The sequence below is a fragment of the Lynx canadensis genome, chromosome C2 (assembly GCF_007474595.2).
Source record: "Lynx canadensis isolate LIC74 chromosome C2, mLynCan4.pri.v2, whole genome shotgun sequence".
In the NCBI taxonomy this organism is placed as follows: domain Eukaryota; kingdom Metazoa; phylum Chordata; class Mammalia; order Carnivora; family Felidae; genus Lynx; species Lynx canadensis.
In genome coordinates this window covers 54,978,981-55,006,728 of record NC_044311.2, presented here as the reverse complement: position 1 = coordinate 55,006,728, position 27,748 = coordinate 54,978,981, and the positions used below count along the sequence as shown (strand labels likewise).

The following is a 27,748-nucleotide window of genomic DNA, read 5'->3' as shown; positions in this document are numbered from 1 at the left end:
ACTGCAGTCAAAGAAAGGTAAGTGCTTGGAGGAATCAAGACAGGGTATGCAGTCCTTGGCAGCCGTAAGGGAATCTTTTCATCCTCCCAGGTCCTCCCTGGGAACCTGCTTCTGGAAAGCTGCATAGTTGAATAAGGGTGGGGCGGGGAGGCGAGGAGCACTGTGGACCAGAGGTGGCCAAGCAATGGGGCCTTTGAGAAGCTCTAACGACAAGTGCCCACTTGAGAAGGACAAAACCAGGCGGACACCTTGACATTTCAGACACAGAGGGGCGGAGACACAACAAAAATCTTGTTTGGTTGCTTGAGCCACGTCAGCCAGGCAAACAGGATGACCCAGCATTTTCCGTCAATTAATTTATACAATACTGATATTGGAAACATGACTTTGGATGGAGATAGGAAATGAAGAGCAGCAAGCTTTGCACAGAAATAACTCTGAGCCACTTAACAATACAGGTTTGAGCTTGAATTCCCAGCCAGCCGGGTTGCCTCAAAACACAGGGCGGGGCGGTGTGGGACGGATTGTATTTCTTTGGGGAAAGCTACCTAGTGTGGACGGTGATCTGCAACCAAATGTTACCGGCTGCTGCCTTTCCACTGTCAAGGAGAAGCACATGCCAGCATTTTATCACCAAATGCCAAACCGCACTGGGAACTGTGTACTGGGCTTCAGGGAACACACAAGCAGTTCGAGGCTGCTGCTTCTCTGAACACTGCTTGAAAGATACATGAAAGCTAATAGGATAGCTGAGGAAAAAAAACCCGCACAAAAACTGGCCGCTGGAGCTCAGTTCAGGGTGGTGACCTCACCAGGTTTCTCTCCTAATGCAAACAGTAGATTTCCCAAGAGGCACTGTGACTTATTTGGCCACTATTTTCCTCTACCCTTAAAGACTGAAGGAATTATGGTATTGTAATTTGCGTTACTCATTTCCCCGAACAGGTTTCTTGGTAAGACAAAAAATCGTGGTGTCTGGTGGTGAAGTTTCACAGCTGCCTATTACATAAGGTAAGGTAGAAGCAAAAGGTTAAGGTCATGCACAATTAGGATAAACGCACAAAGACTGGTCAGGTGGTACACAGAGTCTATTTAACTAATAAAGGAAGCCAGGGGAAAAGGTTATGTCTGCTGTGCAGGCAGCTCTCATCCTCCCCACTTCCCTCAGTCTCTAAGAGCGGCCACGGAATAATAAACCATCCCAAATCTGTGTCTGGGCTGCTGCTGGGCAGAAAAACCTGGGCTCAGAAGGACAAAGCACTCTCAGGATAGCTCTGCCTCTCAGCAACGGGCATTGACACATCAGCCCTGACTCACAGGGGACGCTGAAGCCTGTCTCCTGCAGCTCTGGAGGCCTGCTCTGTTCACGGCTCCGAAGAGAGGACAAAGTCTGATGCCTGGAGAACCCTGTAAGAGATCTTGAAAAGAATCTCAAATGGGAGAATATATGGCACATATGCCATTCACTTCATACGTGTGAATCTACAGCTATATATTTATATATTTTCAACATCGGATGAAAGACTTGGAAAAACATGAAGAAACCATTTTCCAGCTTCTTGGCTACATTGGCTGAGAGCACCCTCTGTTCATTACTGCATATAGACCTATGGCCACCAGGGAGGGGGAATCCCATGTCTAGGTAGATGATCCTAATTGTAACTCCCACGCCTTTCACTACATTAAAAGAGACCAGTGTGTTGAAAGTCCTTTAGTCTAAGGCAGACGAAACCCTGAGGGGTTCACTGCTCTTCTGTTTTGCTGCTATTCCTGAACTTCACCACCATGACTGTTATATTGTCAGGGCAGCCTCTGTAAAATGACTGTAAAACTATGCTCTTAGCCCCAAAATGAGGTTCATCCAAGCGCTCCTTGATGAATCGAACAGCTTCTTCATTGCTGAAAGCATCCCAGAGGCCATCTGATGCCAAGATCATGAACTCGGGCTGGAGCTTGTCCAGGTCAAAGGTCAGGATATCTGGGTCTGGGATGACCACATTGAGATTTTTCAGCGGATAATCCCCCAGGGATCGAGACATGGCCAGGATTCCCTGGACCCTCCAGGAGCCATTGAAACTGATAAAACCACCTGTAAAGACAGAAGGAGCCCATTAGCTTGACCAGCCATTATCTCACACACACGGCAGAGTCTGGGTGCATGTACAAAAGGCTCATCTATTGCATGTGCCCCCCTCAGCTCCCCTGGCACTGCCAGGAGAGTATTCCTGCCACATGACTTGAGGTTTCACACTCTACCAGTAGATCCTCACGTCCTCATCTTTAGCATCTTAAAGGCTCTGAAGACTATATCAATATAAATATTGAGGGTAGGAAGATACATATAGGTGAGGGCATTGGTTTTAACTCAACAACACCTTGATGGACAGTAGGGAGCACCAGGGTAGGGATCAATGACAATGGCAAAAGAGTGCTGAAAGGCATAAGAACGGGAACCAGAGACCCCCACTGGGCTACTTCATTTAGCTCAAGGCCACCCTTGGGTGCATCTAGATCTCAAAACAACTCCCCAGATAGGATCAGGATTAAAGAAAGGTGTATTTTAGCACAGTGGTTAAAAGCTTAGGCTCTCGGGTTGACTGCTTAGATTTGATTCTTGGCTCTGTCACTTGTAGCTATGTGTGACTTCAGACGAGAAGCTCTATCTCTCTGATTCTAGGTTTCCCTGACTACAAAGCGTGGGCAATAATACCACCTATTCTATTGACTTGTGAGAAATAAAGGAATTATTCCATATAAATCATTTAGCACAGTGCCTGAATATAACATGCACTCAATATTATCTATTATTATTTTTTCTTGAAGGAAGCTAGAACATTATTCATTCACATATTATTTGTCAGATATTTATTAAATGTATACTCCATGCAATGCAATTTACAGGCTATAAAGCTATATAAGATCCAGACCTTTCTCAAAAGAAGTAGAGTCTAGCAGAAAGGAAAAGCCACATGTATTGACAACTGTAAGCACAAAGCAAAGATTTCCTTGAAATCTTGCCATTTGCACAACGTGGATGGAACTAAAGTGTATTAAGTCAGTCAGAGAAAGATAAATATCACATAATTTCACTCATACATGGAATTTAAGAAACAAGACAGATGAACATAAGTGAAGAGAAGCAAAAATAAGATAAAAACAGAGAGGGAGACAAACCATAAGAGATTCTTAAATACAGAGAACAAACTGAGGGTTCCTGGCAGGGTGTTGGTTGGGGGTGGGGGGGATGGGCTAAATGGGTGATGGACATTAAGGAGGGCACTTGTTGGCATGAGCACAGAGTGTTATATATAAGTGATGAATCACTAAATTCTATTCCTGAAATCATTATTACACTATGTCAACTAACTTGGATTTAAATAAATTAAAAAAAAAAAAGAAGTATTCTTTTAGGGAGAAACTAGTACCTGCTAAATGCTATAATCAGATGGAGAAGGAGCAATGATATCTTTGTGATAGTCAGGGAGGAGTGAGCAGTAAAGCTGGGCTTTGAATGACAGGTAGGACTTCTATGGGCAGGAATATATGAGAACATTCCAGGAAGTGTGGTCTAGTGGGCAAGAGCATGGGCTCCAGAGTCCACGTCCTGGGTCTCAATTCTCATCTCACCATTCACTAGTTGTGTGTCCTTGGGCACACATGTCTCTATGAGGTCCCACTTCCTTGGTTGTAAAATGAGGATAACATCATCAATCTCATAAGGTAAGTAAAAAGAAAGCATATGTAAAGAACCAGTCTTGGCTCCCAGCACAGTGAGCAAACAATAATAAATGTCAGCTGATACCATTGCTGTTGTTGGAAACAACAAAAGGAATGAAGACAGACGGACCAACATGTATTTGGCCCAGACTGGTCGCAGTGTATTGTTATGCTAAGTAGGACAGGGAAAGATGTCTTGAAAGGAAGGCTGAGGTCAGAGAAAACACACATAAAGGTAATAAAACCAATCACTGTCCCTTAAGCCTTGGTATAAAATACACCCTTGACACAGCCGGTTCGATTAACTTCCTTGGAGACTGTGTCCAAATTGGCTTCTATAAAGCATCCCTGCAGGGTGGGGGTGCAGGTGGTGGGTCTGGCAGGGACGAGGAGGAAGGATAAAATGGGAATGCCATTTCAGGAGGGCACGCTGGATGCTATGATGACATTTCAAGGTATCGTGCATTGCACACACACCCTTGCCTGTGTTTACACGAGCACAGACTAACTGTGTCATAAGTCCAGGGTTGCAGTGGACTCACAGGGAAATGGTGTCTTTGTAAGTAAGGAAGCCAGCAATTTTGCTCATATTACTTGCAGCTGGACAGATGCTCCTAAAACATCATCTGTTCCATCCCACCAACAAAAAACCTGACCAAAGCTTTCATTAAAAATTATTCTGCATCTCAAGCAGTCACTGAAGCAGAAGGTTGTAATAAAATTCAACACTTTTTGACTCAACAGTACAGCTTCCTACTGTGAAAACTCAAATGTTGATTAGGTTCTGGGCAGAAGCTGACCTGTAGAGACTGAGAGTCAACTGCAATTACCCTGGGCAGCAGGGGCCCATTCTGGTTAGAGACCCAGGGTACGTGAGCTCCCCTTGGACAGCTGGGTCTGCCGCCTGGCATACTGCACAGAGCCTACATGCCTCACTTGTCAGTCTGCAGAGGGAGGGACTCCTCCTTTCCACAGCTAGAAAAGAATCCCTCCAAAGTGAATTATGAAAATATAATCATCAACTGATCTTCTTCCTTCAAGTCTCTGTCCTAATGTCACCTTGGTGAGGCCTATAGTGACCACCCCTGACACTCCCCATTCCCTTGCCTGCTTTGTGTCTCCTCATAATGTTTATCACTTTGTAATATACTAGACAATTTACCTATTTTTACTTATTTATTGTTAATGTCTGTCTACTCCATTCCCCACCCCATCCCAATTCCAGAATGTAAGTTTGTATCCCCAGCCTCTAGATATAGAAAGAAATTAATAAAAAAGGGACACCCCCAGCCCCACCCCAGAATATTTACTTGTGCCGAGCACTCACTGAGTTAGGTGCTGGGAGCAGAGAGAGGAACAAGACCAAATTCCTGCCCTCAGAGAGTTCACAATCAGGAAGACAGGACAGATAGGAGAGCCAAGTATGTCCATACATTGTGAAAGGTAACCCGATAGGTTACCCACATAGGATGCTGGGAAAGATGAAGGGGCACCTAATCCAGACTGGGGGAGCCTTTGGCGCAGTGACAGGGAAGACTTCCAAAAGGATGCCTTTAAACTGAATCTTAAAGGACAAGTAATCGTTATCCAATGGATGGTGGGGATGGCACGTGCAAAGGCACAGAGCTACCAGAGACATGGTTCATTTGGGGAATGGTTAGTAGTTTGGGGTGGCTGGAGGAAACAGAGTATGGCAAGCAGGTGCCCAAAGATCTCATTAGCCTTTAAACAGGTAAAGGGCTTTGGGGGGGCCCTTTTGGAATCTTTGGCCTTGCAGAAGGGCAAGTTCCGTGGTCATTTGACAAGAAATGTCCCAAAGTTAAGTCTTAGCTACCTCAGCACCAGCCTCTGAGTTCATCTACTAATCACTGGGTAACTGAACATCTCATCCCCCACAGGCAATCCAAGCAAGCCACCTTGTTCACCGAACAGGATGGCAGACAGTCCTTGGAGGTATTCACAAGCTCACCAGCTCTCTTTATCCTCTTTCTTTCTTTCAGTTGGTAAGGCTTATGATCATGAGACAAAGGAATGGCGTTCCCATCCTTGTCACACAGGACCCCTCTTGAGTCACCCACGTTGGCCACGGTGAGGTCCTTATCTGATAGCAGAGCAATCAAACACGTTGTACCTGAAAAACAGAAGAGACAGGGGCAACGTGAGAGGTCAGCAGTGCATTGAGATTCAGCTATTTCTCCATGTTACTGGATTCTTCAGTCATTAAAACTGCTCCTGCTGGGTGAGAATTTAACTCCAGACACTCTGAGAATGATGGCTGTTCACTTCAACAACACTGATCAAATCTGACAGTCCATTTTCTTAACCATGTTAGAATGTTACTGAAATAAGCTAGGATAACATTATCATTTTCCCAAATCATTTTTGTTTCTGCTCCTCTTAATTTAAACACGTATCACATTTAAAAGGATTAGGAGAGAGTCCAAATCAATTTGAAGCTTCAGACAATTGATACATATTTTTTGCTTCTCATTGGTGCCTAATCTCTGTGAAGTCCCAGAAGGTGGGGAGGATAGGGGTTGTGTGGGCTCCTCAGCTAGAGGGGCTGGAAGAGGCAATAAATGACAGATGCTAACAGCCTGATCTTATGGCGTCATGGGGAGCCATGAAGGAGCTGCCTATACAAACTTGCCTATACAAAGTCTGATGGCGAAGACTGGTAGCCAAAAACAGATCAGCTCCAGGGTGTGATGGGGACAGACTATAAAGGGAGAAGCAGAAAACACCTACAGTGATGATAGAGATGAGATCGAGGTAGATGGGAGGTGGGGGGTTGGGGTGGTCAGAGTCAGAAGGGAAGCAAGACTGATGACCTGCTTGCCTATACAAGACACAAAAGGACAAGCTCTTCTCAAACCATTCTTGAAATGAGAACGGGTAAGAGCAAATAAGAGTTGGACAGTCCTAGTCTACTTGGAGATTGCCCTTATTTCCCGCCTGGTGTCCTCTGCCCAGCTCTTTCCATTCTCCCTCCTCCCTTCTGACAATGTCACTGAGTATGCAAATACCCACTGAAATGCACAACCCATTAAGCTGTTGCTTCAAACTGTTAACGCCTTTCCTTGTTAAAATTATCCATCAATGTCTTCATTAATATTTCCCTCCTCGTTTAGAAGGTTATATTCTAGAACAGAATGTAAACTGCATCTAAACGGCTCTTTCGTCTTTACAGAAGAAGAAACAAGACTGAATTCTTAAATGGACGTAAAGAATAAATGCAGCTCAATATCAAGAGCAGGGAGAATAATTAGCATATTTAGCATATTCGGGTATTATAGTTCAGTTTGAAATTCCATTCTCAAGCCTATTTAACTCAAAACTGGGTTTTAATCAAAAATGGAAATACACGAAATATTGGTTAACTCAGGATTTCTGATATGAGAAGCTTTGTAAAAGAGAAAAAAAGATTAATCTTAGGGATTATCCAGGCAAATTGCAAATCTTCTACCTTTTTTTAAAAAAAATTTTTTTTTTTTAACGTTTATTTATTTTTGAGACAGAGAGAGACAGAGCATGAACAGGGGAGGGGCAGAGAGAGAGGGAGACACAGAATCTGAAACGGGCTCCAGGCTCTGAGCTGTCAGCACAGAGCCCGACGCGGGGCTCGAACTCACGGATCGTGAGATCGTGACCTGAGCGGAAGTCGGCCGCTTGACCGACTGAGCCACCCAGGCGCCCCACTTTTACCTTTAAAAAACACTATAAAAATGAAAATGTAAACACAAAAATAATTCATCAATTAGAAATTGTTATTCTCAGTTTTTGATATTAGTTGCCTTTTGGTCTTGAACAATCCTCACCTCACTTTCTCCTCAAGAATCTGATTGGGTTAACATGTCTAACACAATCAGAGAATATAAGGCACATTCTTAAAGTATGAAAGGTAAAGTAGAAACCTTACTTTAAAGGCGCCCAGTGGCTCAGTCAGTTAAGCATCTGACTCTTGACTTCGGTTTAGGTCTTGATCCCATAGTTCATGAGATTGAGCCCTGCATCGGGCTCTGTGCTGACAGTGCAGAGACTGCTTGGGAGTCTCTCTCTCACTCTCTGTCTCTCTCTGCCCCTCCCCACTCTCTCAAAATAAATAAATAAACTAAAAAAAAAAAAAGAAATATTACTTCATTGGATATTGCATGGCTTGAAGGCAGTGCATTCTCTTTGGCCCTCTTCCCTTCTCACTCTGCACACTCTGAGAGAGCATGTTTTTGACCTCGGCCTCCACTACCATCTAAGCCTGTGCCACTAGCATGGCTGACACTCCTGAGGTCCATACCAATTGGCCTGTAGGTGTTTCCACTTGCCTGTACTGCAGGGGGTCTAGGGAAGGGCTTTGGGCCTTCCTGTGAGGGAAGCAGGTGGATCCACCTGTCTATGGGCCCTTTCCCCACCCCATTTCAGCACAGCAGCTCTACACCCATCTGCTAGCTGTCCTGAGCTGCCAGGTAAGTCTTTTTTTTAATAAAAGAGGAAGGGAGAGGTCAATCCTCCAGCTAGAAAAAAAAAAATTGATATTTAATCGTATATGTGATTAAGAATCACAGAAGGATTTTAAGCAGGATAGTGTCATGATGAGATATGTGTTCTAAAAGATCATTTCAGTGGCGATATGGAAGATAAACTGGATCCAGGGAGAGAGAAAGAGATAATGAGCATCTGAATTAATGTAGATAGAGGGTAGGAAACAGATTATATAAAACCTAGAGAGGTCATAGAGAGTGAGGGAAATAAAGGAGAGGGGGAAACATCTAGGATAATGTCCTACTATCTGCATGGGGGGAGCTGGGTGCTCCATGGATAAGGATTTAAGGGGAGGTCTGCTTAGGGCTTCTGCGAAAGGCTTTCTCTCTCACTAATGGAGACACAACAAAGAAAATGACCCACTTCTTTGGTCCTGTGTTGGCTCATGTGTTTCCCAGAACTGTGGCAGCCATCTTGAGCCTCAGGGTCAAGGCACTCTGCTGAGGAGGGTAGAGCAGAGAGGTAAAGAGCCTGAGTCCCTAAGACATCACAGAACTGCTGAACCAGACTGAAATTGACTTGTCCTGTGAGACATTAAATATCTTTACTGCTCATGGCTTTTTAAGTTGGATTTTTCTGTTCCTTGTAGCATCCTAACTGATTCAGGGGTTTATAGTCCAAAAAAGGGGGTCTAGGGATAGATTTAGAGTGGTTGCTTTTCTTTATTCACTTGCTGTTGGATATACTTAAGATTCATGGCCTGCCAATTCCTTTGTCAAGAACACAATTCCACTGTTTCTATGGGTAAAAAAGATGTACCTCATGAGCTGGAGTTCAGCAATTTACTGCTTTGAGACAGTGGGGGCTGCTAATGTGAGCAATGGAATCTCAGACCTGGCCAAAATGGGCGGGCCCCAGATGGTGGAATTAGAGCTGCCGGCTGTTTTTCAGATCACTGAAATGACACCCCTCCCCTCTCTGTAGAAACCTGCCTGTATCTGGGTGGAGGCCCAAGCATAATCTAAAAACTCTGCTTCCCTGGGCCACCTGGGTGGCTCAATAGGTCCGATTTTGGCTCAGGTCAGGACCTAATGATTCGTGAGTTTGAGCCCTGCATTGGGCTCTGTGCTGACAGTGCAGAGCCTGGAGCCTGCTTCAGATTCTGTGTCTCCCCCTCTCCCTGTCCCTCCCCTGCTTGTGCTCTGTCTCTGTCTCTCTCTCTCTCTCAAAAATAAATAAATAAACGTTGACGAATAATATTAAAAAAACTGCTTCCCTGTAAGCAATTTATCGATTGGGCTTTGCAGTCTTAGTTTGGGATTACAACAGACAATTTATAATGTAATCTTCCTTTACAGTACAACCTACCTCGTTGCTGAAAGACTCCCAAAAAACACTGTGTCTAAGAGAAAATGGACAAATCATTGTTTCTTTTGTTTGTGTGAGAAAATAACACTTCTCAAATTTTGGCTACAAGTTTTGATATAAAAGATTTATTCCACCATAGCACTATATCAGATACCAGATTCTGGCAATATTACTAAATACCTCAGGATGTTTCTACCTCTGATGTTTCTCATCTAGATGAGAACTTAATTGCAAATCTGGAAGATATCTTGGAAATTTAACCTCACTTCACTCACTTCACAGATTAAAACAATGAAAAAAGTGAATTCACACAGACTAGACTTTAATGTCCTAATTGAATGAGGTCTGGCAAGGTATTTAACTTTTAAGCCTCAGAAAATGGCATCTAATGTAGTTACTTTAAGCTAGGTGTAATCCTTGTTTTTCTAGTCCTCATTCCTGACATTCAATCCATCATTAAGTTCTGTCACTCTTACCTCTAAGATACATCTTAAACCCTTCCAGCTCTCCTGTTCTCATTGTGTTGACTCTAGTCCAGGCCACCGTCATTTCTAAGTACTGCTATTTCAGCAGTCAGGTGAAAAACAATGATGGCCATATCCTGCATGGTCTGGCCCCCACCTAAACTATCCAATGTCATGTCATACTACTCTTGCCCTTGCTTTCCCTCCCTTCTGTTGCCCAAACATGCCAACCCTTTTGTTGTCCTTAGACCTTTGTACTCACTGTTCCCTCTGCCTCGTATATTTCCCCATCTTTGACACTGGCTGACTAATGCATACAGTGATGTCTTAGTTCAAGTGTGACATCATCCGAGAAGACTTCTCTGATGGGGTGATCTCCCCTTTATTTCCCTTATTGCCCTCACAACACACACTTATGTAAATATCTTGTATATTTATTTAAACTAATTAATACCAATCTTCCCCTGTACGATGTAAACTTCACAAGGGTAAAGACACTGTCCGCTTGTTTTCCCTACTATAATGCTGATGTCTAGCACAGCAGCCACTCAATATTTGCTGAATAAACGAATTAGTAGATGAATGAATAAATAATCACACGCTATCTCTTTGATCCTGAACTGATGTATGCTAAGCTTCTGCAGACTTGCTCTGAGCATGTCCACCTCATTCAATAATACAATTTACACCATCTTCTGGATACCACCACAGCAGGGAGACTTAGCGGTAGCAAAATATATATTACACATTGATCAAAACATGTGGGCCCTCCTATACATGTATAACCATGCACACAGGCACACTGCCAATAACTAGAGAGAGCTTCCAGCCCAGGACCGTCCCGAGCTCTTCCCTCCAGTCCAGGCTCCTGGTCCAATGTAAATGAAACATGGGTAGGGTTTCTATCCTCACCATGCCTTCCAGAGCCTTGGGAAGTGATAAAAGTGCCTCACGGTGGTCATTACATGAGCATTCTGTGTCTGCTTCTGACCTCAGTTTCTAGTTGAGCAGAACAGACATGTTTTCATGTTGTCCTGTGAATTTTCATTTTCTTTAGGGAAAACCCACAAATGCTAATTATTCATTAGTCTATTCTTCTAAACCAGCATTCTCTCCTTTGATTTAATTTCTGGTAGGCAAAGTAAAGGTACATGAGAAAACCTCTTCTGGACTTACCTAATTATTACAGTTGGATAATATTAGGGACTTACTTCACTTGGTGAGTTGAGCTTGAGAAAAATGTAAATCCTAACGAAGGTTAAGTAACGGGTTAGTTCAGGTACCTCTGAAGACCCTGGTCATCAATGTTTTTAAACTCAATTTAGTTAATAGCAAAGTAGTAATGACAATTTATTTAGCACTCTAAATGCCATTAAGTGGCTCACAAACACACGTGTAGTTGATTTCCTAACTCTTCAGTGGGGGTGAGACAGACTTTATTCCTCCCTTTGAGCAGATAGGAAAATGAGACACAGAGGCTTCAAGTGTCTTACCCATGGTTACACTGCTCGATGCATATGCACTGTGGGACTAAGTGCCTAAAAAACCTGAGAGTCCAGAATTACTACTCTAGTAATGATAACAATAATAGACCCCAATGATAACTTTTCATTATAATGCTAAACATTTACTTCCATTGTATAACTTAATCTGCCTGAGATAAGGCATAATTATCCCCATTTAACAGATGGGAAACTAGGTCTCAGGTAGGATAACCCCCTGTCCTGGTCACATGGTCACATACCAGGACCGACTCCACCAGGCCACACCTTTGAACAATCAGCACTTCTTCCTGTTCTAAGCTGGTCTCTTCCTACTCCCAGAAGTAAAGATTTCTGTGACCTGTTTCTACACTTCTGTGTCAACTTGTCCCCTTTCGCAGTATATGTTGGTACAAGTCACAAAAAAGTTTGTAGATCAGGAAAAAATTTAATCACGTGACACAAGCTTCATTTAATATAACTGTGACTGTATGAACTTAAACAAAGCTGGTACACTGAAAATGCTCAATAATGAGCAATCAGAAGGCAGCCTCACCTCTCTGAAATAAAAAACCAGCGGCTGGGATTAGTTGACCTATAGGCTCTTTTCAATTTTCATATTCTGCTGATCTTGATTTGGAACTGCAAATTCCAATGCCTTTAGAAAAGTAGGACAGGTAGAAGAAAAAGCCCGTGGCCCTCTTGGAGCAGCTTTATCCCCCTACTTTTGACAGGGCCATGGGTTCTGAAATATCTTCTGCTCTAAGGGCAGGCGTGAGGATAAGTAACAACTGAAATCAGATTTAAGTGTCAGGCCCACAACAGGGAATGTGGGTGGGGCTTTTGGCAAACTGGAGAACACACGCTAAGGGGCAGCAGATCCTTAGCAATTAAGGCCATTGCCATGTTGGAATGTAGGCCCCTTGTGAATAGTTCTACAAATTAAAAAAAAAAAAAATTTAATATTTGAGAGAGGGGGTGCAAGCAGGGTAGGGGCAGAGTGAGAGAGGATGAGAGAGACACAGAGAGAGAATCCCAAGCAGGCTCTGTGGCTGGCAGCGCAGATCCTGATTTGGGGTTCGATCCCACAAACCATGAGATGATGACCTGAGCTAAAATCAAGAGTCAGATGCTTAAGCGACTGAGCTACCCCGGTGCCCCTGAACTCTCCTGATTTTTAAATGTTGGCAACATTAAAAAAAAAAAAAACAAAACAAAACAAAAAAACCCATGCAAAGAAACAAAAGACACCGTGGGTCAAATGATTCTTTGACCCATTAGACTAATAGCCTCTTTTTGGGCCAGGGTGACCCTTTCTTATTCACTGCTCTTGTGTGTATATATTTTAATTATAAAGTCCTTTATCAAAAATTTTTAAAATGTTTATTTATTTTTGTGAGAGAGAGACAGAGACAGAGAAAAAGAGTGAGTGTGAGCGGGGGAGGGGCAGACAGAGAGGGAGACACAGAACCTGAAGCAGGCTCCAGGCTCTGAGCTGTCAGCACAGAGCCCGACGCGGGGCTCAAACTCATGAACTGAGAGATCATGACCTGAGCCGAAATCAGACACTTAACCGAATGAGCCACCCAGATGCCCCGATTATAAAGTCTTTTAAAAGAAAATGCTTCTTACAATACTCATCGCTCTATTCCATGATAGTGCTTTGTACACTGCACAGACTCCTAGCACTAGGAGCGGTGTTAAGTATTTAGGTAACATGAGGTGCTTTTATAACATGTACTAATGGTAGCATTTGTACAATTCACACTTTGTGCTTTGTAAATACATATATTCTAACCATGTAAATATTCACACTCTTATTTAAAAAATATATTAACAGAGTATCTAGGTGTTGAGATTTTAGACCACTTCATTTTCGTTATACCTTTCTGTATTAAGATGAATGTAATGTCATTTAAAACCCAAATGTATTCAAAACACTTCAGGAGCATATCCACTGCATAAAGCCAAGTACACAAGACATGAAGGAGGAAAAGCAGAACTGACAATCTCGTACAGGGGGAAACAAAGCCCAGGAGAACAGCAGTGACAACAGTGACAGCACTACTGCCAGCAGATAGTTCAAATTCAGATTCAGATTCTACCATCAGTGACACACAAGCTAGCCTCAGCTGCCTTTAGGCCTCCCCCTCCCCCACCCACTGCTGAATAGCCTCACCTCATCTCTGAGCAGAGCCACCTTCAACTTCTGCTCAGAGCAGAACTCCCTGCCCTGGTGCCAATCAAAGCACACTACCCTCAATCCCTGGCGCTCCCCACCCCTGCTTTCTATATGCACACAGCTATGATTTAAAAATCGGAGTCATGAGAATCCTTATTTTCTGAAAGTTCACCTTACCACATCATTTTTCTTATGCAAGTGACACTGCAGTTTGATTTTTTTCTGGCAGTGGGAGAGGGAGGCTGGGCAGAGATGGGAGAACTGGGTGGAATTAAGTTGGTTTAGGAGCCACATAGTGACTCCCCTCTGTGGCATCAAGTCTTTTGTAAGAGAATAAGGAAAAGTGCCAAAAGGGAGCAAAAAATTGGGGGTGGGGTGGAGAAGAGGTAGGGGAAGCGGATGGGGAGAAGGGGACATACACACGCATACATTTGTGGGTGAGGGAGAGGATTTCACTGAAGGTGTTAACAGTCTCAAGACCATTCAGTATATGCAGCATGGGAAGATCAACACATTTATAGGATGAGGAGAAATAGGTTTATCTTGTAAAGTTTTGACAATGAATGTTAGCTCAAGAACACAATTTCAGGGCCTAGACGACATCAGGGCCCGGTGACTGACAGAAATTATATTGGTGAGCAGCAACATATTGGAAAAAGAGCAGGTGAAGCCAGTCATTAATGAAAGTATCATGGGGAATGATAAGATCACTGTCAGCAGGGACTTCCAGTCTCCACCTCCCACAGCCAAAGCTGTGAGGAGCCTTGAAACACAGATAAAGTGCCAGGTAGTTTGTAGATAAGACTCCCCGGTCTCCAGCCCCTGTCTGCATAATCTTTAAGTCCGCCAAAGTTTGACCTGCTCAGAGTTTGTTCACTAGTCTTTCTTGTAATAATTAATGCCATGGCAGAGACAGACCTGTCGGGGACAACCTGTTGTCTGGAAAACTAAAGAGTGAGCTCTAATCTTTCCTTCTTCATTCCTTTTCTCTTAGACAAGAGACTAAGATTCTGACTAAGGACTGCCTGAGTCCTTGCACCCCCTGCTCTAAATTCTCTCAGGGGCAGGCCCTCGTCAGCATTATACTAATATGTGTCACTGTCCTGGGAGAATCACCACTCATTAGTCTACCTCAGTGCAGAGAATTACTGAATTAATACTAATTAATGATTCATACTAAAAATCAATAATTCTACTATAATGAGTCTTGTAGTAATGCGTCTGACAGTTATTTTATGCTCTGAGAGCCTTGAGTGGAAAGTGACTGGAAAGAGATCTGTGTGTGTAGAGAGGCTTGTGCTGACCAAGTGATGAGAACTATCACATACTGACCACCTACTATGTGTCAGGCCCTAAGCCCAGTCCTTGGCATATATAATTTCTTTCATTTTAACAGCCTATAAAGTCTATTATCCCCATTTTGCAGATGATAAGACTGGGATTCAGGGATTAGCCCAAGGCCACACAGCCAAGTGAGAAGCGGAACTCACCCACTGTTTGCCAGAGTGTTCCAACCTTGAGGCAGGCCGTTACTAGCTCATATTTAATGTTTTTGTGCAAACCAGAGAAAGGTATTTCTTCCTTAAGACAGTTTACCACCAACTCCATAAAATAGTTAAAGTACACATTCAAACTGATAATAACCACAGTGTGAACGGTGCCTTCTAGCACTCATGTAGTCAAACCTGCACAATGATACAGGGACCCTGCTTCTAGGCTGTATCCTGCCCTGCCCACCCAGGAAGAAACCTACCATGGAAGAAGGTCACTTGAGGAATTCCAGCAGAAGAGCATATCAGAGGGTTTCTACTTCACACAGAGTCTGATAGCAGCCCCAAAGCAACCTGAAGAGTGAAATATTGGTAGCAACATCTCTAAGGCCACATCTGAGTGTTACTGAGAACACATTAAGGCCTTCTTTACTCAAGAAGGCAGAGTATCTCTGTGGGCTTACAAAGAGAGAAAGCAGTGATGGGACATGCCCATACACACCTCCCACAGCTTCTGTGAGTCCCTGGGCTGGGCACAGATAGGAAGCTCTCCCAGATGGCACATTTTGGGTGCTCCCTTGCAACCCAAAGCTGCCTCAACTCCCCCTCATCACATTCCAGAGGACAGAGTGGCAGAAATAACATTTTGTGAGAAAAAGGTCTATTACAGATCACGAATTTTTATTTCCTAGGTGAGATTTTTGCATAAGCAAAAATTTCATCCATGGACTGTGACACTGGCTGAACGTGAGCCAGTCAACTTGATGACAAATTCTATTATTTTAAACCCTAGTGCTAATTCTAAAAAATTTCTTTTAATGTTTATTTATTTTTGAGAGAGAGAGAGAGAGAGAGAGAGAGAGAGAGAGAGAGAGAGAGAGAGAGAGAGAGAGAGAGAGAGAGAGAGAGAGAGAGAGAGAGTGTGAACGGTGGAGGGGCAAAGAGAGAGGGAGACACAGAATCCGAAGCAGGCTCTAGGCTCTGAGCTGTCAGCACAGAGCCCAATGCAGGGCTCAAACTCACACACCGTGAGATCATGACCTGAGCTGAAGTCAGACTCTCAACGGACTGAGCGACTCAGTCACCCCAAACCCTAGTGCTAATTCTAGATGTAGGTATACTTGGGCTTTTCCTTGGCAAACACATAGTAATTAATAAGATGACCAGTAGAAATAAGAAACAGTGTATGAGTGCCAGAAAGGTTTTTTCCACAAATGAGGTGTCCCACCCTAAATAGGAAAAATAATCTATTTAATGGGGCAGAGGAAGTCATAATTCAAACTTTTAGAGTCCGATGGAGTATTCATTTAATTTTCATACCTCCCCAGAGTTAAAATATAGATATGTCGTCTGATGCTCTTAAACCCTGTTTTGAAATTGAAATCTTCTTCAACTTTACTTTCAACTGCTATAATAGTAAAGTTTGTTTCACCCTTGAGTGTGGCCTGGACACCCTTCTCATCCTTCCTTTTCAGTTAAGTATGAACATGATAAAGTGAGTTGGTTCCCATTAAATGGATCACGTGCACTGGAGAGTCTTAGAAAAACCCAGAAGGTCCTCTTGCTATGGGAGTTTTCATCTATACTCTCTGAGCATGACTATTTTAAGGTATAAGTAAGCAGGCAAGCTTTTGTGATGCTCACTGATATACTTCTCATAACTACTGCTGACATTTAGTTCAGATGATAGTATGTTACTGAAATTAATTTAATTACATTATCACATACTGGATCCTAAGTCCAGTATCTTTTAATAATAAATAAAATTAATTTCATGGTTCTTTGATTCTTCTTACATAAGCCAGAGAAGCACTGGCTACATTTTTTCATGTCTTCATGTTATTTGAGGATTCTTCAGTGAGATATCTCACTTTTCTCTAGGGTTCCCAGCAAATTACAAGTAGTCTCTGCTTCTTTATGAATGTTGGAAGAGTGGGCATAATAGGAACTTTGGAAATTAAACTTTATAAAAGGGGCATTTGCTTTTTAATAAAAGGCAGAGAGGAGAATGGCAGAAAGAGAAGAGGGAAGAGGAAGGCTGGAAACTGAGAGGTGCAGCCTGATTCATCTGGTGCTTAACAAAGAATTACATTTTCTTTAGCTTTTTTTTCTGTTAGCATAGAATCAACCCCCTTCCCTTTGGTTTCAGTTCAAAACAAACCTGGTCTTGGGGCGCCTGGGTGGCTCAGTCAGGTAAATGTCTGATCCTTGACTTTGGCTCAGGTCATGACCTCAGGGTCATGAGATCCAGCCCGAGTCAGGCTCTGCACTGGGTATGCAGCTGGCTTAAGATTTTTCTCTCTCTCTCTCTCCCTGTCCCTCCCTCTCTCTCTCTCCCTCTGCCCCTCCCCTGCTCATTCTCTCTCTAAAAACAAACAAATCTGGCCTTTGAGTTTATTCAGTTATTTAAATTACTGTATAGCTATAAACCTATTTACATATTCATGTGCTGGAAGAATGACATTTGGAGATATCAACTGAAGTTCCTGCCCCTTCACATGTACATGAGTCTCCTTCCTTCAATGTGAGGCACTCATCGTCCCAGGGAAGATTAGGATTGCCGTGGCTGAAGTGTAAAGAGAAAAGAAACAAGCATGCTTAGTTTTTGAGCTTCAGATAGGCTATGGAAACTCACAAAAAAAACAGTATTCTCAGGAGAAAAATCTTTTTGAGCATCCATCAGCCCAGGTTCTGGACTGAACCCCAGGCATATGAAGATGGAGCAAATAGCGAGTTTTCCTGCCCACGAGTGCTCTCTTCCTGACCACTACAGCTGCCCAGGTGGGAGAGGCGGGGATGAAGGGGAGACACAAAGGAAAACCGGGAGGGAGTCTTTGATGTGTGGGTCTCCAAGAATCATGTGAAGCTTGAAGCAGAAAAGACTCAGACCTAGGTTTCCAGGGCAGAGCCCGATAAATCACAAACCTTTGTCCCAGTGCGGAGAGGTAAAGGTTGAATGAGCTCACTTACACAGCCCAGTGCACAGCAGACAGAATAACTGAGAACTGCCAGGCTGTCCCTGCAAGAGGAATGGCAACTCTCAGATGCTTCAGAGATGGGATGAGGAAGGCCCTGGGTCATCCTAGCAGGTACCAGGACATTAACAACAGCCAGATACTCAGATCACTCAGATCACTTCTGGGGAAGAGGGGGATGCAAACACGAACTTAACATAGGAACTTGAGAAAAATCAAGAAATAATGGGATATACCTGGAAATGAATAGAGTAGGATTTTAGTATCAGATCCAATATGGACTCAAAATCTAAGTTCCAGTCAGTTCTAGGGAGATAAATAGGTTACATTTTTACATGTTTATTTTGTAACTGCATAATGCGTGTGGACGGATGGATGGATAGACAGGTGATAAGATATCTCATGTCTGTTGCACATTACACATCTTAAATTTTATCGTGGCCTAGAAATTAGTAAATTAAATTTAAGGGGTGCCTGGGTGGCTCAGTTGGTTAAGTGGCTCTTGATCTTGGCTCAGGTCATGATATCACAGTTCTCACAGTTGGGATTCTGCCTCTCCTTCTCTTTGCCCCTCCCTTGCTTGTTCTCTCTCTCTCTCTCTCTCTCTCTGTCTCTGTCTCTCTCTCAAAATAAATAAACTTAAAAACATTTTTTTTTAAATAGCCAGTACCAACAATGTTCGATAACCAAACGTGACTTCCCTGGCTGCTGAGTCAGTTAGCACACATCTATTACTGAGAAATTCTAGCTCGTAGGAGAAACAGTCTCCAAAGCCAAGTTTGCCTTTGTGAAGCATGCCATTGGCAGGCTCTGCAGTTACATAAATTATTTCTAGATGACATTTTGCATCCAAACGAGCACAGTCAGTGATATCCCCATTTAAAGGGACAAAATAAAGGCTGTACAATTATGTTCATTTAGGACAAATAAATAAAGCCAAATCATATTTGGGGCCAATTTGATCTGATGATTATTAACTCTCTAGCTTGCTTTGGGTTCAGTGGACTATGAAACTGACCCTAAAGCTGTGTCCCCAGGCAAGCTGCTGTCCCAAAGATCCGGTAAAATCCTTATGTTAAATCCCATCTGGCCCATCTGGGCACACACCAAAAAGTGATATTCCCCCTATGCATCAACAACTGGGAAAATACAACCATATTAGTCCATGAAAATGATTCTCTTTTTTCTCTTTCTCATACCTCTATCTCCTGCATCTAATAATATAAGATTGTGTGTGTGCGCACATGCATATTAAATCGTTTTATGTTCTTTGTTCCCTCATTCAGTGCCTACTGCATGCAAATTACTAGTCTTGATTTTGGAACAATAAAGATGAACAAGATACAGTCCTCAATTCCAAGGCATTTACTGCCTAATGACAAGATGGAAGCAGACCCTAGACTCCAGAGTGGAAAATGCTATGACAGTGCCATGAGAGCCTGGGTGTGTGGACAGGAGTGATGGCAGAGAGGGAGCTTGGTTCAGTCTGGTTAGATGGTAGGTGGTGGGGAGAAATGGAAGATGATGGGGATGAAGTGAGACCTTAGCTCCCTCTTGAAGATGTAGCAGGGTAATGAATTCACATACATAGCCCAATATGGTTCTTAGCATAAAGAAAGAGGTTAAAAAAAAAAAAAGAATTTGTAGAATAAAAATGAATGAAAGGAACAGCTTTCTAATGGGGATTTCTTCACATTTCACTTTCAAAACAAAGAACAGTATAAACACTTATTTATACTCTTTGATTTAATAAGGTCAATTCTTGGGGCGCCTGGGTGGCGCAGTCGGTTAAGCGTCTGACTTCAGCCAGGTCACGATCTCGCGGTCCGTGAGTTCGAGCCCCGCGTCAGGCTCTGGGCTGATGGCTCAGAGCCTGGAGCCTGTTTCCAATTCTATGTCTCCCTCTCTCTCTGCCCCTCCCCCGTTCATGCTCTGTCTCTCTCTGTCCCAAAAATAAATAAACGTTGAAAAAAAAATTAAAAAAAAAAAATAAGGTCAATTCTTGAATTTTATTCTAAGAAAATAATCAGAGATGTGAACAGAGCCTCAAGTACAAGGACTGACCTCATAGAATTATTTAAAACAACAAGGCAATAGAAATAATGAAAATAAGTAGACATATGTTTATTATGAAATATCCAAATAATAAGGCATAGTATAAACATTAAATCTAATGTTTCTAAAGAACATGTACTGTCATGGGAAAGTACTCATAAGTGAAAAATGAAATAAAACTGTAAATAAAATTTCTTTTTTTTAATGTTTATTTATTTTTGAGAGAGAGAGAGAGAGAGAGAACGTGTGCAAGCACAAGCAGGGGAGGGGCAGAGAGAGAGAGAGGAAGACACAGAATCTGAAGCAGGCTCCAGTCTCTGAGCTGTCAGCATAGAGCCTGACATGGGGCTCGAACCCACAAGCTGTGAGATCATGACCTGAGCTGAAGTTGGACGCTTAACCAACTGAGCCATCCAGGCATCCCTAAAATTTCTTTTTTTTTTTTTTTTAATGTTTATTTTAGTTTTGAGACAGAGAGAGACAGAGAGCTGGGGAGGAGCAGAGAGAGAGAGAGAGACAGAATCCTAAGCAGGCTCCGGGCTCTGAGCTGTCAGCACAGAGCCTGATGCAGGGCTTGAACCTATGAACAGTGAGATCATGACCTGAGCCGAAGTCGGACACTCAACCAACTGAGCTACCTAGTTGCCCCACCCCTAAAATTTCTTTTTTTTTTTATTTCTTAAAAAATATACTACGTTAGCATTTTTACTTGAAAAAACCTGTACATAAATTATTCCAATTTTCATTTACCTCAATAAGTACATATATAAATAAACACAGAAGAATATTAGATGGAAACAAAAAGAAAATATTGGTTATTAAAGTTGGTTTAAAAGTTGTTTTGAAAAATTTTCTGAAATCTCTACATTTAATGTAACTCATTTACAGGAATTATCTCACTTTTACCAAATTCAGTGCTTTTTACTTTTGTGCTCTCAATGTTGGGCACTTCCCTCCCTTCCTACTACTGAGGGTCTTCTGCCATGGTCTACAATGATATGACTGGATTTTTTGTTTAGTTGTTCAATTTTCCTTGCTGAACTAACCAGCCATTTCAGTCAACAAGACTGAGCCTATCCAACTGAAATACTGATTAGTCTTCCTGCCTTCCCTCTATCCGTTTTGGTCAATGTAGTTCCAGGGAGAGAAGAAATAGCATCTGGAGGAATGCCAGGCCCAAGACTTATCACGGGTAGTATTTCAAAAGCTCTGGGTTTGCTGACACCACTCTGACACCACCACATGACACGATTAGATGCTGCTGCCCTGAAAGGGACAGGGATGACCACAGAGGGTGGAGGGCAGCAGGAAGAAGCCAATTGTGACACACCTGTACAGGAAGCCTTGACCAGTGACAGCTAGTTCCCCAAGGCAGCCAGGTGGTTCCTGCTACAGGCCCTTGCTGACTGGGTGTCATATTATAGGAGGTGAAGCTCAAGGAGGGTGAGGGGAGAGAGCGGGAGACAAAAGAGGAGTTCCAGGATGCCAGCATTTCAAGTCACAAAAGAAAATGAACTGTCATTAACTAAACAGGCTACAATGGGCCAGGCACTCTGCTTGCTGCTCACACATACCTGACCTCACTCAGTTTCACAAAAACCCTGCAAGGTATATATCCTCCTCCTCCTCCTCCTCCTCATCATCATCCCCTCCTTGTACAGATATGGAACAAGAATTCTTTAAAGTTTGTATGTGTTTCTACTAAAGAGTGATACAGGACAATATACAAACTAGATATTTAAAGAAAACTTTTTGGTCAAGTATACTAATGTTGTATAAAAAAGTTTTAAAAATTGTTCTTCAAAACACGGCTGAGCTGGAAAATAAGGATGTAGTTTTCTTGGGGGGCGGAAACAATTATAAAGTGAAAAGCCCAAGGAGTAAGTGAGGGTGAGGGGCTGATCAGTTTGGAAATGCCATCGGACACACACCGTCTCCCAGATCCCTGAGACTGTCATTCCGGAAGGGGCTCTGAGGTATTTAGAATGTCATGTTTTTTCCACTGCCTCAGATGGAGGGTTGGATAGTATTCAGGGTTTGTGAGGTGATAAGAAATACTTCTTCCAATGATCCTGAGCGATATATTATTCATTTCCATTTATTAAATGAGGCATCAGGCTCAGGAACTAAAATTGGTGACTGCTTTGCAAGGGCTCCAGAACTTAGGCCGCATTTCAGCTGCTCCGTCTAGTACTCTGGGCACCTCCCCAGACCTGGGGCATATTCCAGGCTGCTGGCATGAGCCTCTGCTGAGTAGAACCTACGATCTCATCTTTTCCAAGTATGAAAAGAAAGCCTCAGCAATTATGGGCCCAAAAGTTAAAACTGACAAGGCACGAGTCACAAGAGCATAACTGATAAAGGAGCTGGTCAGGTCAGGTAAGAAGGAGGAAATTCTTTAATTAAACACTAAATCTTAAACACTTAGGTCTAAATCCCCCTTTGACCCCCCAGCTTCTTACTATGTGAGCTGCAGGAGACATGTTTTTGAACTGACCACAAGAACACTTCAAGGTGCACAACATCCGTTTATCTAAACACGACTCTCGTGGTCCCTGGGAAGTCCTCCCTCTGCTCGACAGCCAGAAGTAAAACTTCTCACATTGCCATTGCCCCCTTGGATCCACCCTAAGTGGATGGTAGTTTCTTCACTTGTCACCAGTCTACTTTCCAGGCAAGTGTAATTAAGTCAACCTCTGACTCAAACCGAAAACAAGGTTTTTAAAACATTAAGTATGAGTCACATAATTGAATTTTGTCTACCCCCCCCCCCACCTCCCATCCCCAGCCAGGGAATGTTTCTCCCCACCTATTTCATTTCTTGGAGTTCCTGAATATGCAAAATGTTTGCAGGAGCCTCGCTCACACAGAGCTGGGCCTGGCCCACAGACAGTGCAAAACTGCCAGGCTGCAGGGATGTGGGGTAGGAGGGCACCCCAGCATGTGGTTTGTCATGTTAGTCTGGCCTCATACAGCCCCTGAAGGAGCTATAAACCCCAGGGTGGCATTGTCTCTGACTTGCTGAGTTTCTGCCACTCTGGCTGCAATAAGATTCTGGCTGAGCTTATAAATGATGCATATATAGCCTCTGAACTCATCTGCTAGCTAGCCTGGAGGCTAGAGTTATTCATTCATTTAGCAGCTTTTAACCAGACTTTCTGGTTATAAATAGCTTCAGATGAACTGTCACTCCATTCCAGGCATTCTGATAGGAACTGGGGACTCAGAAATAAAAGATGCAGTCTCTAGGTAAAGAAGTTACAGTTAAGTGGGGTGCCAGAGGAGAGAGAATAGAAAAACAATTCTGTTTCAGTCAAGAAAGGCAAACACAAAAACCTGCTTGCAGTGGTACGAGAAGAAGATATTTGAGCTGAGTTTTGACTCATGAATAGGATGTAGCTGAACAAATGTATGCGTATACGTATATGTATGTGCGTGTACGTGGGGGCGGTGGTTAAGGAAATGAATGAAAGGGGATCTTTCTTCCTCTTCCATACTTGAGAAAGATTTTTCAAATAGTCTTTTAACATGATGATGAGTAGGACATCTGATTTAACATGAGTCCAAATATATGTCAAATCTTAATATGGAAATTAGTCACATTAAGACGTGTCAAAGCTCTTAAACATCACCTAGTTGCAAATATGAATACAGACCTACATGCTGTTTAGGAAAGTTGTGTTTAGAAAGGAAACATGATAAAGAAGCAAATTCCCAGCCCAACTTCAGAATGTTCACAAATCATCCATATGGAATTTTCTGTGATTACTTAATTAATAGTAAAGGCTTTGACCATATGCTGTAGTGCCCAATTTCAGCACTGGAGACAGTAAATACCACACTTGATTTTCTCATGCTCTATTTTCAGATTACATGTTTAACCTTATAGAGAGGGAACATGTTCTTGCTTGCTTGCAAATTTGAACTAATGTACAGTGGAAAATTCCCAGCTTTCAGGATCTTAAATTAAGAACACATGTTACATCAGTCCTTTGTTATGATGGCTGACTGACATCCAGCTGGGGAGTTTTAACAAAGGAGAGGAGGAGTGTCTCAGCACTATTTAAGAATTAAATCTCTAAGGCTATAATTTAGAAATAATTATAAAACTATGTATTGTACTGAAAGTTTCTGATTACAAAACACTGAACTGTCACTCCACAAAAGAAATATCTTAATGGAAAGAAGAAAGTAAAGGATTATCTAGTGATAAAAGAATGTATTTCACAAAGCATCAAGCAATTGGCCAGCCAATAACTTTCAAAATATAATCATGAACTCTAGCAAATTCTTGTGGCCTTAGAGAGGGTACACAAATGGAATAATCCATCTTAGACCCAAACCTGGTAGATTTATACCTAGTTTCCAAAGGGAGTATATGTTGCCTGAGATCCAGGACCACCTTTCTAGAAGTCAATTTTTAAAGATCCAAAGGCTTACAGAAACCAGATTTTAGCATTTATATTGAAGAAGTTTATTTAATTCAGACTCCATTTGATCAGCAGATGGAAAGCAGTTTTATTCAATGCCTTCTACCTAAATTTGCCAAATGACAGAAGTTATGTATTATAGTTTAAAATATGATGAGATAAGGGGAGCCTGGGTGGCTTAGTCAGTTAAGGGTCCAGCTCTTGGTTTCAGCTTGGGTCATGGTTTCACGGTTCATAGGTTCGAGCCCCAAGTCAGGCTCTGCATTGACAATGCGAAGCCTGCTAGCAATTCCCTCTCTCTCTCTCTCTCTCTCTCTCTCTCTCTCTCTCTCTCTCAAAATAAACAAATAAACTTAAAAAAAAATAAAGCTGAACTATCATGAGATATGAGTTTCACAAAATTTCAAGAGAAACTGAGCCTAGGAAGTTCCAATACTAAGATAGCTTCAGATGAAAAAAATACATGCTTCCTCCTTACTGCTTCCCCATTCAGTTGCCCTGCTTTCCAACAGGGCAGAGCAGCAAGAACCTGGATCGTTTTTCCAGAGGGAGAGAGAGTCCTTGGGGCTGCCTCTTCCTTGCCTGGGAAGAGGCAGAACCATTGAAGAAAATGGAAGAATTTTCACATGATTGTCAAAGTAATAATTCATAAAGAGGAGAGACTGAATTATAATACACACCAAAAAGATGTGCTTATAATAAAAAATGAAAAGGTGTCAGGACAATTTTGCTTTTTTTTTTTTTTTTTTTTTTTTTAACGTTTATTTATTTGTGGGACAGAGAGAGACAGAGCATGAACGGGGGAGGGGCAGAGAGAGAGGGAGACACAGAATCCGAAACAGGCTCCAGGCTGTGAGCCATCAGCCCAGAGCCCGACGCGGGGCTCGAACTCACGGACCGCGAGATCGTGACCTGGCTGAAGTCGGACGCTTAACCGACTGCGCCACCCAGGCGCCCCCTTTTTTTTTTTTTTTAATAAAACTCTTGGGGTGCCTGGGTGGCTCAGTTGGTTAAATGTCCGACTTCAGCTCAGGTCGGGATCTCACGGTTTGTGGATTCAAGCCCCGCATCAGGCTCTGTGTGCAGAGCCTGGAGACACAGATTCTGTGTCTCCCTCTCTTTCTGCCCCTCTCCCACTATCACTCTGTCTCTCTCAAAAATAAATAAAACATTAAAAAAAAAAAAAACCTCTTGACCACACTTATTGTTAAATACAACCAGCCCTCTGCTATAAATTATGTGAGGCAATGTGAGTTAGCTTATTGCTGAAGAAATAGATATAAGACTTATCATAATTGCAGATTAAAACTTTTATCATTTCACATAGCTTTGGAAGGAATCCTGGAATGGTTTAGCTGGGTGGTTGTGACTCAGGGTCTCTCATGAAGTTGCAGTCTCAGGCTCAACTAGGGAAGGGTATGCTTAAGCTCATTCACATGGCTTTTGGCAGGCCTGTTCCTCACCTTGTGGGTCTCTCCACTGACTACCGAAGTATCCTTATGATATGGCAGCTGCCTTCCTACTTCTCAGGGCTGCCTCAGGATGACAGCTGACTTCCATCAGAGCAAGTGATTTAAGAAACAAAGGGAGAGCAAGAGAGCCAACCAATAGGGAAGCTGCAGTCTTTTTATAACCTACTATCAGACATGACGTCAGGTCGTTCCACCATCATCAGTCACTAGAAGGGACTTACTAAGTCCAGCCCACACTCAAGAGGAGACAAATCAAGCTCCACCTCTTGAGGGAAGTAGCAGCAAAGAATATGTGGGCATATCTTTTTTTTTTTTTTTACTTTTTTTTTTAACGTTTATTTATTTTTGAGACAGAGAGAGACAGAGCGTGAACAGGAGAGGGGCAGAGAGAGAGGGAGACACAGAATCTGAAACAGGCTGCAGGTTCTGAGTGGTCAGCACAGAGCCCGACGCGGGGCTCGAACTCACGAACCGTGAGATCATGACCTGAGCCGAAGTCGGACGCTTAACCGACCAAGCCACCCAGGCGCCCCTGTGGGCATATCTTTAAAACCATCATAGTAAATGTTTGCTAATGGTTACCATAATCAGAAAAAAAAAAATCTGAACTTCCAAAGCATAATTCAGAATATGAAGAATTTTTTAAAAGGATTTTTACTTTGAATACTGCCTTCTTTTAGGATTAAAAAAAATGAAGGGCTTCCTAGAGAACTAATCCTCCTCAGATCAAGAAATATAGTCAGATGGGATTTCATGCAAGCTACTTACATTCTTGGCAGGAAAAATGGACTTGTCACATCTCTGCTCTGAAAGCACCCTGGAATCTGCAGCATTAAACACAAGGAATGCCCTGAGTGGTGACCACAGGTTGACCCTGACTAGTGACCACAGGTTAACAGTGATGAGCAAAGAGACTGATGGTAACATTAATACCGAGGAAAAACAACAACAACAACAACAACAACAACAACCAGATTAACATGAAGGAATGTATACTGAGCAACAAGAACTCCCCCGCAGCTCTGTAATGTTTCGAATAGCACTTGGCTTGGCTTGACCAAACTCTACAACTATCTATGTCAAATTCACCATTTGCTGAAAGAGAATAACAACAGTTTATGTTTATTGAGCACCTATTCTGTACCAAGCATTGCTCTAAGTGATTTACACATATTGATTCACATAATTCTCATAGCAATTCTACTAATGATACTTTCGGAATTCCCTTTTTGCAGACGGAGGAACTAAGACACAAAGGTGTTAAGGGAGAAGATGGGACTTGAACCCACATACCCTGGAACCACTGTCTTCGATATATACGCTTATGATCAGCCATTTCCCAGGAGTGAACAAATTGTCAATGATGATATGTCAAATAAGTATATTGTATGAAGAATATGATTAGGGAAGATGTGCTATACTCACACACAAACTCAGATATTAATTAATGTTGCCCCAAAATGGTTCTGAATTTAAGACTGAAGAGGTCAAAGTAGATTCTGATCTCCTCTTTCTTAGGAAATCTGAGTCATAGCTTGATTCAGACTTCCTGGTATAGTGTTTCCCCTTTATTTCTGTGGTTTCTGGTGATAAAAATAAAAGAGGATATCACATGGACAGCCTATTAACTAGAGACAA

The 27,748-nt window shown here is 42.5% G+C and overlaps 1 protein-coding gene across 1 annotated transcript in view; it reads right to left on the bottom strand.

Annotated features, from left to right (window-relative positions):
• Positions 1 to 288: 288 nt before the first annotated feature.
• Positions 289 to 27,748, bottom strand: part of PPM1L (protein phosphatase, Mg2+/Mn2+ dependent 1L) — a 296,606-nt gene continuing 269,146 nt past the window's right edge. The window contains exons 3-4 of the mRNA XM_030329386.1: positions 5,687 to 5,848; positions 289 to 2,089 (exon numbers count right to left, since the gene is read on the bottom strand). Of these exons, the coding sequence (XP_030185246.1) occupies positions 1,743 to 2,089; positions 5,687 to 5,848 (509 nt within the window). The 3' untranslated portion in view covers positions 289 to 1,742. The remainder of the gene's footprint in view (positions 2,090 to 5,686; positions 5,849 to 27,748) is intronic.